At 41.7% G+C, this 15,687-nt stretch overlaps 1 protein-coding gene across 1 annotated transcript in view; it reads left to right on the top strand.

Moving 5' to 3' along the window:
• Positions 1–15,687, top strand: part of CALN1 (calneuron 1) — a 414,595-nt gene that overhangs the window by 31,011 nt on the left and 367,897 nt on the right. The window contains exon 2 of the mRNA XM_070362644.1: positions 15,208–15,332. Within this exon, the coding sequence (XP_070218745.1) occupies positions 15,215–15,332 (118 nt within the window). The 5' untranslated portion in view covers positions 15,208–15,214. The remainder of the gene's footprint in view (positions 1–15,207; positions 15,333–15,687) is intronic.

Below are 15,687 nucleotides of genomic sequence, written 5' to 3'. Positions count from 1 at the left end.
TCCCCTTCTCCTCCTGCCTTCAATCTTTTCCAGCATCAAGGTCTTTTCTAAAAGTCAGTTCTTCACATCAGGTAGCCAAAGTATTAGAGTTTCAGCTTCAGCATCAGTCCTTCCAATGAATATTCAGGACTGATTTCCTTTAGGATGGACTGGTTGGATCTCCTTGCAGTCCAAGGGACTCTCAAGAGTCTTCTGCAACACCACAGTTCAAAAGCATCCATTTTTTGGTGCTCAGCTTTCTTTCTAGTCCAACTCTCACATCCATACATGGCTACTGGAAAAACCATAGCTTTGATTAGACAGACCTTTGTTGGCAAAGTAATGTCTCTGCTTTTTAATATGCTGTCTAGGTTGGTCATAGCTTTTCTTCCAAGGAGCAAGCATCTTTTAATTTTCAGGGAAGATCCCTTGGAGAAGGGAAAGGCTACCCACTCCATTATTCTTGCCTGGAAAATTCCATGGACAGAGGAGCCTGGTAGGCTTCGGTCCATGGGGTCGCAAAGAGTCGGACAGACTGAGCAATTTCACATGTATATATATTACTCTGCTCAATCTTGTCCATCAAATGAGGCAAGTAATTCTACCTTCCAGAGAGTTGCTGATGTTTTGGAGTTATGTTCTCCCTCTTCTCCACATTCAAAGTTTTATGATTTTATTCCATTTTGTCCCTTTATACCGTGATTTTAATGGGATTTTAGGAGAGAAAAATATGTTCCGTTTTCCGACTTGAAATACTTTGTAGAGTTGAGAGCATGTTATAAAGATTTCTACATCATTAAAAATTTAAGAAACAACATTGATATACAGCATACTCTGATATAAATGTATTTTGCTTATTGATTTCTAGGTTTTTAGATTTCTGTTTTGTTTTGTTTTCTTCTTTCTTCCTTTCTTTTCATTTCTTGTCTTTGTTTTTCCGATTTAAATACAACACAGTGCTTTTTTTTTGGTGCACAAGTCTTTGTCCTTATCTCTGGATAGATTTCAAACAATAGAATTTTGGGGTTAAAGGGTGAGAACCATTTTTTGAATGGATACCTAATGACCAAATTGTTTTCTCCAAGCTGTTGTTTTAACTGCTACAAAGTACTAGTCCCATTACAGTGTAACTAGCATGTTAAAAGTACCCCCTACCCCACTTGAAAAAGCAGATAGCCACAGTACTCTTGCCTAGAGAATCCCGTGGACAGAGGAGCCTGGTGGGCTGTAGTCCATGGGGTCGCTAAGAGTCGGACACGACTGAGCGACTTCACTTTCACTTTTCACTTTCATGCATTGGAGAAGGAAATGGCAACCCACTCCAGTGTTCTTGCCTGGAGAATCCCAGAGATGGGGGAGCCTGATGGGCTGCCATCTATGGGGTCACACAGAGTCGGACACGACTGAAGTGACTTAACAGCAGCAGCAGCATACAAATTACACTTCTTGACTACTTAGGAGTTCAACTATTGTTTTCATATTTTTTATGTTTATTTTTATTTATTTATTTTGGCTGCTCTAGGTCTTAGTTGCAGCAGTTGGGATCTTTGATCTTAGTTGCAGCTGGGATCTTTGATCTATTGCGACATGCAAGATATTTTAGCTGTGGCATGTGAACTCTTAGTTGTAGCATATGGGATGCTACAATATAGGAGTTCCCCTCCCAGAGATCTAACCTGGGCGCCCTGAATTGGGAGTGCTGAGTCTTAACCACCAGACCACCGGGGAAACCCCTTATATGTTTTATTTAGTTATTGTCTTTCCAGTTTAGCGAAGTGTTTGCTTCTGTCCTTTTTGTACTCCCCGTTTACCTCATTTTATTTTTGGTGTTTATAATGATTAGAAGTTTATGTTTTTGTAGTGGTAAGGTTCTCAGTCTTTTCCCTTGTAATTTCTTGAGCCATATTTAAACTGTGAATGTCCTTTAACTATAAAAGACGAGTTAAACATTTACATATATTTCACTCTAGGTTTTTGCTTATTTGGTTTTTTCTTGGTCTATTCCTTTTAAATAGTCTGGTGGTTTTGTTTATGTCTGACTGCATTAAATAGAAATTCTAGGGAAGTGTTACTTAATAGCAGAAGTAATGGGCATCTTGTCTTTTTTCTCATTTTAATGGCAATGTGTCTGCTGTGATTTTCAAAGTGAGGTGTGTGAAGTGTTTTTTTGGGTTGTAGGGAGAAAAAAGACAAAGAAGGGAATTAAGCTTTGCTAATACCGACTGTAGAGAGTGGCACTTACATCCTCAATTGGCCATGTGTGTGCCAGGTGTGATATGTTCAGGAAGGTGGATGTCCCATAAAGGAGGGCATTGCCATAGGACCTTCCCTGTGCACTTGTCACCAGTTACTTGTGACACAAATGCCTGACTAGGGAGATTTAGAGATTATATTAATCAATTTTAACTAGACTAATATCCAGAAAATAAACAAGATATCTGCCAGTGAGCCCCAGCTTTTGGATCATCCTGATCATGCAGGCCCAAGTGGATCACAAGGCAATGGCTGAGTTGGCATTTCCTGTGCTTCCCAGGGAGACCTTAATTAACCACTTTATGGGTTAAAATGATAAGCCATCAGACTGGGCAAAAGTTGACCAAAACAATTAAAAAACTTCTAAAATACTATCTAAAATGTTGATCTGTATTCACTTTCGTGAATAATGAAACCTGGCCTGGTCTTTAAAATGAGATGGAAAATGATTCTAGATGGCTTTCGTACCACAATAGAGTGTGCAGCTTTTATCAGGGCAAATTTCTTCCAAGAGTTGTCAAACAAAAATCGGAGTCACACACTTTCTGTCATAAACAGGCAAATGGTCTGCATTTGTGATCTCTTCTGAGATGGCAGGATGTCGTCTGCTACATAGACTTAAAGATGACATTTTAACAAGACTGAGGAAATAAATGCTTTTTAAAGGAAATTCATGCTAGGGAAAGAACAGTTTTGAGAATGGATGTTTCTGGAAATGTTTCAACCATTACTTGATTTTGTGATTAGAAAAGTATTGTGAGTGTGCTATCTATAAGCTCAAATCTGTGAAGTAAAAAAAAGTGGAGACAGAATTTTGTTAATTTCTTAATCTTCTAAGTGAAGAGATCAAGTATTTTTGGTTAAAAATAAGAAAATGCAACCGCTTTCAATCAGTTTGCAAAATCATCTGTTGACATTAAGGGAGATGAAACTTTACCAGCCAAATATCAGCAAAAATCTTGACGTGTTTGTGGGATGGATTGGAGAGCAAATATTATGATTTAGTAAATACTGACAATGACATTTTTCTTCCATTTGGATCTGTAAATTTTTCTGAGGTGTATTTTTGGTTATGGCAGAAGTTAAGTATGGACATACACACAACCTAAAACCATATCTTCAGATTACTATATAACAAAATGTTATGTCAAGATTTTCAACAAGCATGAATAATATTAAGTCACAGCTTTCCATAAAAATCCAATTTCTGTATTTTGAGAGAAAAACTGTTCATTTAAGTGGTGTTTTAAATTTATTAGTCTAGAGTTGCACGTAGAATTCTCATATTTCAGACTGCTCTATTCGTGCTTTCTCTGTTTGTTTTAATAAACTTGTCAGAGATTTGTCTGGTTAATTGCTTTTGTTTCAGAGAGCCAGCTCTTTTAATTTATCTGTTTTCTAATTTATCTCTTTCATTATTTCTTTTTTTCTGTTTTCTTAATTTATTTTGTTGTTCTTTTTCTAAAAAGTTTGTGTTGAAGACTTATTTAGTGTTTGCATTTTTCTCTTAAGAATACTAAAAAGACCTCGCAGTTTATCTGAATGCTACTTTGTTATGCCTAATATGCTTTTTAATAAGAATCATTTCCCTTTTAAAATTTTAAATATAGTCTATAATTTTAATTTTAATTTAAGCTTTGATATAGGAGTATGTTAAAATTTTCCATTTTAATGGATAAATTCTAGAAGGCAAAGGTCCAGCTTGGTGGTTATAGTTAATAACACTGTGTTATATACTTGAGAGCTGCTGAGAGAGTAGATCTTAAATGTTCTCACCACAGAAAAATGGGTAATTATGTGACATGATGGAGGTGTTAGGGAAAGCTGTGGTGGTCATCATTTTGCAACATATCAGGGTATCAACACTTTGTATGGCTTAGGCTTACACAATGCTGTATGTTGGTTATAGCTCAATAAAGTTAGAGAAAATATCCATTTTAGCATTTAAAATATTGACTTGTTATTGTTTCTATTTATATTCAATTGTGTCAGACCTGCTTTTGAAGATCTTTATTGAAGCTTGCTTTGTGGTCTTATATTTGATAAATTTTTGTACGTTTTGCAGATATCTGAAAAGTGACCTCTGGGTGGGCAATGGGAACACACACACATACACATACACACACTATATCAGCCTCCATAGAAAAATGTCTACCTCATTCATATCCTCTTTGTTTTTATTTTTTTGTCCTGGTGATTTGCCAAAGGCTTAGAGAGTATCTTTAAAATATTCACCAATTTAATATATCAAAAATGTATTTAAATTATTTTTACTTTATAATGATATGATACGTGATACAGAGGTTTGTGACTAATATATGATTATTTTGGATTTTACTCTTTTGAAATGTACACTGACCTTCACTATATTTTCAGTGCTTTTTATTTTGAATTGTTTTGCAGTTAGAACTTTCTTTTCTTTGACCTTTGCCTTTAAGTCTTTTTCCATAATTTATTTGGTAAACTTCTCTACTCATTTTAAGTGACCCTTAAAGGCAGCTGGGGATAGTTTCTCTGTTGGTGGATGCTTGCTATTGTGAAGGGAGCTGAGTTTCGTCTTGATCTTTTGTGGGTAACCTGTTTTTTCCAATCTGGATGCTCAGAAGAATTTTCCTTATCTTTGAAATTCAAAAATGTTGTAAGGATTTCTGGTTCTGTCAGTGTGGTCACTAAGCTCACGTGGATTATTTTCCTGCCATAAATACAGAGATGCAGGATAAAAATATAACAAAAAAGTTAAATCTGTAGCTCAACCAATTGTGTGCTTGCTTGCTTACAGATTTATCCTTCTCTTTCCTCCTAATTCACTCTGTATAGTAAGATCCATTCAAGCAAAGTACATTTCCAGATTCCCTGACCAGAGGGAGGTGCCAGCAGGAGGTGAGGAGGTGAAGATGGATTTGCCTTTGACAAATGTCTCCATGGTGCCTCTGTCTCTTAAGTGTTCCTGTCCTTGATCTTTGCAGAGCAGAGCTTTCCCTTGCACCGTCTCAGATCTTATTGGGCATCCTCTACCAGTTCTAGTTCCTCTGGGCACCCCAATTTTGAGGTCCAGGTAATACAGCCCTTTCCGTATGTGCCTCCAGACTAGGGGTGGGAATAACTTTCTGCTATTGCTGATCGCTGCTAACCAGGCTCTGGGGGGCTTTGCAGCCCTTCTGCCTGCTTGGTAGATAGCTCACTGTTTCAAATCCTTTTAATGAATTAGCTGACCTAGGCTCTGTTTTCCTGACTACATTCTTCCTGTTATTTTCACACTAAAATAACCTAGTGTGAAAAAGAAAGGAAGAGGAGACTCAGAGCCTAAAGATGAAAGAGTAGGGGTGGGTGCTGCTGCAGGGTAAGAGCACCCCATAAGACTCTGGCAGTTGGGAGTCTTGATGTCCATGCAGGGAAGAAAGGCGTGGGCTTAAATCCATAGCAGGCAGGAAACAGGAACTGAGACCCTGCTTCTACTGATGGCCGCCCCTCTCGTAAGTGGGGATTAGAGTCAGTCAGCCCACCGCTCAGCAAAGTGGCCAAGAAGCTTGTCTACTAGGAACTGTGGCTGCCAAAGGAAGAGGCACACGTGACAAATCAGAACTGCAAACCTGTGCCTGGGGTGGGGGTGGGGGTGTAGTCGACAACTGAACAACCCACGTGGTGCAGGCCTTCCAAGCTAAGGATGAACAGACAAACTTGTCCTCGACTGGTGAAGCCTGGGGGACCAGTGCCATGGATGTGGGTCGCTACGCAGGTGCGGCTCCAGAGGGAGAAAATGACACCCACTGAAGATGCTCCTGCCCACAAAGGGAAATCACACCTGGAAACTGTTTACTGCTGGTGACAGAGAAGCACCAAAAAGAAGATTAGTGCCTTAAGAAACTGAGGTAACAGAATGACATTCCAAAAGAAAATATGAAAAGGACAGAGAATAAAGATTATAATGAAAGATTATGCTCAGTGATAAATAAAAGATGGATTTATAAAAGAAGCATTACACTCCTAGAAATGGAAAACATCATCATTTACATGAAAACCGAGCAGACAGGTTAAACTGTAACTGTTACAGTTGTAACTGAATTACGTTACAACTGAAAAAAAGAATGTGAATGTAAAAATAATTTTGAAGAAATTGCTTATAACATAGATACACAGATTTTAAAAAATGAAAAATTTAAAAAAATTTTTAAAGAAAGTTGGAAGATACAGTATCAGTTAAGGTTTAGTTCAAGGACCAGTAGAGTTCAGGGACTGGGTATTTAAAGAAGGAAGGGATTTAATACAGGGAGTTTGATGCTTACAAAATTGTTGAAGGGCTCAAGGACTGGATTTTGGATGAGTCTCCAGAATGACTCCCAGAATAATTCAGATCAACACTCTAGGAGGCTTACTACCACTGAGACCCCACTGGCATATGCTTCTTGTTCCTAAAACTTCCTCTTGACTCCTCAAAAGCTGGAGGATGAACTTGAAGTTCATCTGAGGATTCAGAAACCATTGCTCTTCTGCCAACACCTTGACCACTCCTTCACAGCCAGGAAACTAGACAGTGGACAGAGGAACACTGTTGCAAGAAAGCATCATGTTTGCATGACTTTTCTTGCCTGTAGCAACAGCTGGAAATGGTCAGGAAAGAGACCTTCATCCAGTGGTGTGCTGCAGTCAGCTCATACCAGCCCATGAAAGCTACAACTGGTGAAGCTGGTGGCACTGGTGCCAAGGGTGTGGATCTTGTTAAATGTTCAGGAATTTTATGAGCCAGTTATTAAACATGGCTATACTTAAAGGCATGATAAGAGAAATCTAAATGTAAATTCTCAGATGAAGTATAGACTTACAATGAAATAAAGAAATGAAATGGCCAAAAACCATATAAAAAGATGCCTGAACTAGCAGTCAAGGAAATCTAGTTAAGAAAAATGAAACGGTCTGCTTATACTCAGTGTCAGCAAGGCTCTGGGGGAAATAGACATGCTGATCGGTTAATGGTGGGTCTGTAAATTGTTACAACTATGATGATGGTTTTAAAAGATGTCTACAAATTCTCTGATACTTCATCTTTCAAAAGATAGAGCCTAATTTCCTTCCCCATGTGTGTGGGCTTCGCTTAGCATCTTGCTTCTAATGAATAGAACGTGTTGAAAGTGACTGTGTGATTTCTGAGACCAGTTCATAAAAGCACCCTCCTCCTGTGTCTTGGAACACCTGCTGGGGAAGCCAGCTGTCCTATCATAAGAACACCCAAGCAGCCCTCTGGAGAGTCCCCCGAGGATGTTGTTAACAGCCACGTGAGTGCCGTCCTGGAAGTGGATCCCACAGCTCCAGGCATACCTTCTGATGGTGGTAACCCTGGTCAGTGTCTTAACTGCAACCTCATAAGACCGACTGAGCCAGAACCACCCAGAGAAGCAATTCCTGATTCCTGACCCATGGAACCTGTGAGACAATAGATATTTGCTGTTTTAAGCCACTAAGTTCAAGGGTAAGTTGTTATATAGCGATAGACAGCTAAGCCGACCACTTTGGAGAGCACTTTGGAAAAATGCTGTAATATTTGATCTAGGTGTGAAGGATGGAGAAATTTCCCGAAGTATATGCAAAGAGACACGTATGAGGATGTTCACTGCAGAGTGCTTTTCTTTCAGTTGGATAGTAGATAAATAAATTGCAATATGGAAAGCTATGGCACAGTTAAAAGTAAATTAGGTATGTGTATATGGATTTGGCTAAGTCCCTAAGCTCTAAGATAGATTGAAATGTGCACATTGCAAGAGCATATGTATACTGTGATATATTATTTATGTAAATTGAAAGATAGATACAGCAATACTGTGTGTGTGTGTGTGTGTGTGTGTGTGTGTGTGTATGTTGCTCAGTCATGTCCGAAACTTTGCAGCCCCATGGACTGTAGCCTTCCCAGGCTCCTCTGTCTGTGGAATTCTCCAGGCAAGAATACTAGAGTGGGTTGTCATTTCTTTCTCCAGAGGATCTTTCCAGGGATCGAACCTGGGTCTCCTGCATTGCAGGCAGATTCTTTACCGTCTGAGCCACTGGGAAAGCCCAGAGCAATAATATAATATATTCTATATAATTATACCCATAAAACCATGAACCAGAAGGATACATTCTGCCTCCTGAATAGGGTTGTTGCAGCAGAGTGAAGGAAGTGGAGAAATACAATAGGTGGGCAGGGCTTCAATATAAGATATTTCTAAAAAGAAAGCTAAAGCAAATGAGGATAAATATTAGCCCATATTCAGTCTGGGTGGTGGGGCCATGGCTCATTATATTATTTGCTGCATAGTCTGTTTACTTGAGATATTCTTTGTTGCCATTAATGTAGATTTTCTGCTACTATTTTTGGGTTTCTCCTTTGCTTTGCAAAGACCTGCACCTTTTCCAAATCAGCTTGCCTCTTAGCAAGCTGTCTTCTCTTTTTGACTTGATATCTCCTCACTGTACTCTGAGATTTCCTCATGAATTTGCGTTCTTATTCTTATTTCACAGGCACCCTGCTTTCTTATTTTTAAGGATGTAACCAGAAACTTATTGTCTTCTTTCTTGTATCATACTGTTGTTGACAATCTGCTTTTGGCTGTACATCTTCTTGAAAGTGCTTCCTCCTCTAATGATGCAGAACTTTTATTTAGCCCCTCACGTTGGTGTTTTCTGCTTACTCATTCCTGTCTGATTTGAGCTCTGTCCAAACCCTCCTTGCCAATTGGCCTGCCCCTGCAGGATCTGTATAAGAGAACACAATTGTTTTGTAAGTACTTAGCCAAACGCTCTGCTGGCATCCATCTAGTGCATCTTTGCTGGAATGAGAAGGGATCTTCTTGTCCCTGTAATTTAACTCTTGGACTCTGAGGAGGAGACATGCATTTCTAGGGTATCTGAGGTTTTCTGCAGTTCTTCCCTAATCAAAAGCAATATGGGGAAGGCCTACAGCAAATTTCACATCTTCACGTGCAGGGCCCATGCCTCAGACCCTTCTGTTCCTAGCCGTGTTGCAGACTGGGAGGGATGATCCCTGCCTAGCCATAGACCGGGGATTGTTGCTTCCCAGTGGTGCTAAGGACCGAAGGAACTGGATCCAGACTCCTTTAAAAAAGCAGTTCCAGCATGGTCAGTTTGAGAAGCACTTCTCTCTAAACTACTTTAAGTTGCACTTTGAGAAAATTTCGGAAAGAAGTTCAGGTGGATTTCTCTAGATGTCTTTCTTCTTCTCTCTCTGTAGCCCATTACCAGTAATTGATGAAACAAAGTAGTTTAGAGAGAATTACTTCTCAAACTAAACTATTTGTGGGGAGGGACTAGTGTTTTGTCTTTTTTGTTTGTTTTTTTCCCATTTTTTGTTTAACACCTCCATCCTTGGCAGACTGATTTTTGTAAAATGCAGAAAGCGTGAATTAGTGGAAAAATAAAGTTAAAAAAACAGAGATATATAAAAAAAATCAAGTCCACTGTTCACATGCTTAGGTATTTGGACAATGCTCCAAATTGGTATAAAAATTTCAAAGCTTTCATTCAATTCTTGTCCTTATCTCATTGCAGACAAGCAGCAAATAATATTCAGTTGGCAGTGGTCCACACACTACACTCTGAGTAGTGCTGCTTCAGAGGCCCTGCAGAATTATGTCCTGGAATACTCTTTATCCAGAATAATAATATCAGCCTACAGCAATGTGCCTGGGTCTTTGGTACTGCAGAGAAAAAAAAAGAAAGTTATATTACTCTACGTTTTTTCAGAGAAATATAACCAATAGAATATATATATATATATACACATAGAAAAAAGTTTATTGTAAGGAATTGCTCTGGTGAGCCAGAGACCCAGGAGAGTTGTTGGTGTAAGCTCCAGCCTGAGCCCAAGTCAAAAGGCAGGAGAAGACCAGTGTCTTAGCTCAAACAGTTCAGACAGAAAGAACAAGTTTTCCTTTACTTTTCCTTTCTGTTCTATTCAGACCTCTAACAGATTGGATCAGGCCCAACCACCTTGGGGAGGGCAGTCTTCTTTACTCAGACTGCCAATTTAAATGTTAATCTCACCCCAAAACACTCTCACAGACATACCCAGAATAACGTTTAACCAAATATCTGGGCACCCCGTGATCCAGTCAAGGTGACAGAAAATTAACTGTCACTGAAGAGCATCATCTCAAGGCAAGGGGAGTGAGCCTCTTTGGTTTGTTACTTTGCCAAGAAGTGTACCAGTTCCTCAATCCTGAAAACAGGAACTTCTTTTGTTTTTAGCCTCCTGACAACTCATCTTTGATATGACCATGGAGCCTGGTGGTACCCAGGAAATAGACTCTTTTTCATCGCTGGTGCTTTTCATTCAAATAGCCCTCTCCTCCTGATACAGTCAGGCTTCCCTGGTGGCTCAGATTGTAAAGAATCTGCCTGCAATATGGGAGACCTGGGTTCACTCTCTGGGTCAGGAAGATACCCTGGAGAAGAGAATGGCAACCCTCTCCAGTATTCTTGCCTGGGGAACCCCATGGACAGAGAGCCTGGTGGGCTGCAGTCCATGAGGTTACAAAGAATCGGACACAACTGAGCAACTAAGCAGGAGCAGAGCCTGGTACAGTCAGCTGCTTGCTGACACCGCTTAGTGCTGGGGCCCCTGGTGCTCTGTTGTATACACACTGAATTGTTTGGCGCATCCATGGCATGCAATGCCAGCCAGCTTCTCTCTGAAACTCACCCTTGGCCAGGTTCTTCCTGATCCTCCTTCAAAAGCCAGCGTGTTTTATCTTCCACCTGACATATTGTGACCTTCTTCTGCCCCGCATCCCACTTCATGTAATCCTTAGCAAATAATTACTGATGATATTTATTGAGAACATTTCTGAGGCTAAGTCAAGTGCTTTCTGTATCTTATCTTATTTCATGGTTACAAAAATCCTATGCAGTACATGTCAAGCCCCCAGTTTTACAGAGGAGAAGGCTGAGGCTTACAGAGGTTAATTTATTTACCTACATGGCTAATCAGTGCAGAGCTAGGATTTAAATCTAACACTGCTTTTGACCAGATAGTCGTGTTTCGTAGCCAGGAAACTACAAATTCACAGAAAATACAGAAAAAAATGTTCACATGATAAACAGTCACTTAATAGTTCTCAATGAGTAAAATAACTATTTAAATGTATATATAAGGACCCATCTCTAAGCTTTAGTTCAGGACCACGTCTGTCTTTGCTGATGAACTGATTTGTTTCCCTTCCTTCCATAGCCAAACAGAGAACCTTAAAAGCCTGGATTTCCCCAGGTGGCTTGGGGTGAAATTTAGTCTTTAATTGCAGCGGCTGTTTTTAGCTTACTTGGGATAATGTTCTTCCCTTTCTCGAACATGACTTTATTTATCTCTACGGATGGCTCAATTGCACGTGTTTCCTTTCGCACTAGACTTTGAGCGAAAGTTTCGGGTGAATGAACTGAATATGTATCTAATTTTGTAGACTGCTTTTTCCAGAAGCAAATTATGTTGGTCTATCGAGTGGGACTCAGTTGCGACCAGTTTTCTCTGCAGAATACTCAGCATTTATTCTGCAGCTGAATGTGGCTTGGACACATGTGTTTGAGTATAACCTTGTTACGGCAGCTGTAAAAATGCGTGTGGTGGGGCCAGAGCTTCAGACAACCAAGTAGAAGGTGATCATGGGAAGAGGTTTATAAAATGCTGAGACACTGGAGTCATGAGCGGTGGCGTGGGAAGAAATGCTTTCCGTGCCTTACTGACCTCAGTGGGGCCTCCTTCCAGGTGGCAAAATTAGAGATCAGTGTGGGTGCTTTCCTATGTTTATGAAGGATTTAAACGATGGTTAAAACAACAGATTGACTGGGTCCTGGGGCCAGTGCTGAGAGGGATGCTGAAACCACACAGGAAATGTTAGCCAGTATGGATATATCACTCCCAGGACCATGGGACTCAGTCTAGGCTGAAATGACCACAGTGGCACATGGTGCCCCAAATCAGGGCTAGCCATAGGAAAGGGAGAGTGGCCCTACTTTGTGCGTCTGATTCTCATCTTTAAACCTGTTTGGTCTGGAATTTAACTTTGAGAAAAGAGGTGATGGTAATTGAAGTTGTCTTCCGAAGAAAGATTCTTTAAAAATTTTTTTTGTTATTTTTATTATTTTTAAATTTTATTTTATTTATTTGGTTGCACTGGGTCTTCATTGTGGCATGCAGGATCTTTTGTTGTGGCATGTGGGATCTAGTTCCCTGACCAGGGATGGAACCCAGACCCCCTGCATTGGGAGCTCGGTGTCTTAGCCACTGGACCACCAGGGAAGTCACCCAAAGAAAGATTCTTGCCCGTTTACGTATAAGGATAGATTTGGCTGGGAGGGGAAAAGTCTGACTTATAATTAGCTGGAGATGTGCCCCTTCCAATTGTCAAAGGCTTGCATACTCTGTGATTCCCTCCTGTCACTTGCGATCGGCCCATGGATGGAGGGATGTTAGCCGTGGAAAGAATTAAGGGTGCATTGGAGGCTGGTGGCTGGCTCCAGCCTCAGCCATGTGTCTGTTTTACTTTTCAGGGCCCTGAACATTTGTGAGAATCGTCCCAGGTGTTATGATGAGAGAAAAGTACCTTTGATAGAAATAGAGAAATCAGGAAGTGTGGCCTATTTTTTTTGAAGATAATTAATTCATTTTTCGACATCTTAAGTTTGAAATGAGGGTTTGACATCCGGGTGGAAATGTCTGGTGGAGAGCTAAGGTTGCTTAATTGAAAGAGAGCTTAGGAGGCTTGTGTTCTAGAATGGATTCTTCCACTCACCGGCTTCCTGCTCTTGGTCAAGCCCTGTAGCTCTTAGGAGTCTCATGGGTTGATCTCTAAGTCAGTAGCTCTCAGTCCATCCAGGAGTATGCTGGAGTGGACTCTAGTCAGGAGGAAGAGAGAGGAAGGGGCATCCTGCCGGCCTGTCACTCAGGCCTGTAGTGTCACAGGGAAAAGAAGACAGTACCCTGCCCCCACAGCATCCATCACCAGGGACAGTTGATTGTCATGAGTGTGACTTGAGGGACACAAGGTTTGGGAGCCCGGAAGCCCTGAACAGTCATCCCCAGAGACTGGCCTTCTGTTGGCTGTCTCTTTCTGTAATTTACACCTGGTTGCTCAGCAGTGCCTTAAGGGGCTGTTAGGACCACTCTGGCTTAACACACAGATGCAAATTTTAATGCCCAGAGGGACTCTACAAGGGACTCACTTGGAGGATGATTGGTGTGTGGAAGACAACACAGGGGCCATTTCTCTCCCACAGAACCCCTGGCAAGGGAGGCCTCAATCTCTGCTTGCATGCCCCTAGTGGTGGGAAGATTACCCCTTCCTGTGCCCCTGTTCACCTTTCTGGAGCTCTGTTAAAAGGGTGTCCTCTACCTGCACCCGGGAATTGACTCCTGCTCTTTCCTGCCTGTTCCCCAATTCCACCCAGAGGCTTCTCTATCCTCTTACCCCCTTTGCAGATGGGGAAGCAGAACCAGATATGCCTCATGACTCACTCACTATAACAGAACTTGCTCTTTCCGCTATGGGGAAACCCAACTTTCTCTCTCTCTCTTCTTTTTTTCATATTCTTATCCATTATGGTTTATTACAGGATGTTGAACGTAATTCCCTGTGTTACACAGTAGGACTTTTTATGTATTCTAAATGTAGTAGCTTGCATCTACCACCCCAAACTCCCAGGAAAACTCTTCCCTGCTTCCCCTACCCCTTGGCAACCACAGTCTGTTCTTGTGTCTGCGAGTCTGTTTTGTAAATAAGTTCATCTGTGTCGTATTTTAGATCCACATATGTGATATCGTTTGCTGTTTGTCTTTCTCTGTCTTCACTTACTTTGGTAATCGCTAGGTCCATCCATGTTGTTGCAAATAGCATTATTCCACTCTTTTTAATGGCTGAGTAGTATTCCATTGTGTGTGTGTATGTCTCTCACATCTTTACCCGTTCATTTGTTGATGGCTATTTAGGTTGTCTCCATGTCTCAGCTGCTGTGAATAGTGCCACTGTAAACGGGCGTGCGTGTATCTTCTTGAATTAGAGTTTTGTTTGCGTATGTGCCCAGGAGTGGGATTGCTGGATCATTTGGCAACTCTGTTTTTAGTTGTATGAGGAACCTCCATGCTGTGAGAGACCAACTTTCTAACTGTATCTCTCGTCCCTCCCTTTCACCTTAGTCTGGAGCCTCTGGCCCCCTTGCACTGGTGGGAACTTCACACCCCCAGCGGTAGTGCTCTGGGCCGAGGATCCCGGAGGGTTTGTTAGTCTGGTCTAAGGGGATGCTTTCATTTCCTGTGGGAGTCCTGGAAGCTGCTTCGTTCTGAGACACCTTGAGATGCTGCCCACCTTTCCAGCAGGTCAGGTGTGATTGACATCTCAGAAGGCTGTGCTCATGAGCCACTCGTGCTAATAGGCGCAGGGCCGCTTCTCAGAGGTGCAGGCTGTTGCCTGTGTTCGCTCAGAGCCTGGCACGTCCGACCTGCTTTGAGTGCAGGATAAGTGCAATACCTGCTTTACTTGGGGAAAATGAAACACTTGGATTTCTATACAGTCATAGCTAAGACATCTGGTCCCTGGATAAACTCACATTTCTAGGGTGTTCAATCCTTTCTTATGAGGACAGAGAAAGTGTTTATCAGGCCAGAGAAAGGAGCAAGTGCATCCTTGTTTGCATGGAGAGACAGCTGGTTGATGCCAGGGTATCCCACAGTCTGCCAGAACCCCATGGCTTAAGTTCATTATTAAATGGGGAAAATGAAGTAAGATGTACAGTGAAGGAAAGGATAGAATTTGGGGGCATTTGGGAATCGTTCTGGCTAGGGGGACCCTGGTACTCTCTGACTTTCCCTCTACCAATGTTATTGTTATTAAAAAAAATACCCCTGGCCGTCCAAACACCGGGATGGTCCTTCAGGAAGGAAAAGAGGAATGGATGATGATGTCTTTCTCTCCCCCTCTACCTCCCATCTCTCGTGAGCAGGGAGAAGATGCCTTTTCACCATGTGACCGCTGGCCTGTTGTACAAGGGGAATTACCTCAACAGATCTCTCTCTGCTGGCAGCGACAGCGAGCAGCTGGCTAACATCTCCGTGGAGGAGTTGGACGGTAAGGAGCCCGCCCAGCCTGGGAGGTTAGCCACCCAAGGGAGCCATCTGGGGCTGTGGTGCATCTAAGACCCTGGCCATCAGTTGTGGCCAGGTCTAACCATGATGCGGCAGGAACAAGTTCAGAGATCACTTTTGCCCAGACGACTTCTTTGTGTGAGATGGACCTGGTGCCCTGAAAAATCTATGGTGAATGTTTTGGTTCCTTTGGATACCAACTTGGGAGACAGCCTTCAGCTCCCCACATGTTATTTTCCAGTTGATGGAATCTTGATCACCCATAGTGTGGCTCTGTTTCCCTCTTGTCCACGATGGGGCCCAGCTGTTGGGGAGATTGTAGCCCTGTTAATGGCCGT

The sequence above is a fragment of the Bos mutus genome, chromosome 25 (genome assembly GCF_027580195.1).
Source record: "Bos mutus isolate GX-2022 chromosome 25, NWIPB_WYAK_1.1, whole genome shotgun sequence".
Taxonomy (NCBI): Eukaryota; Metazoa; Chordata; class Mammalia; order Artiodactyla; family Bovidae; genus Bos; species Bos mutus.
This window is presented reverse-complemented; position numbering and strand designations above follow the sequence as displayed.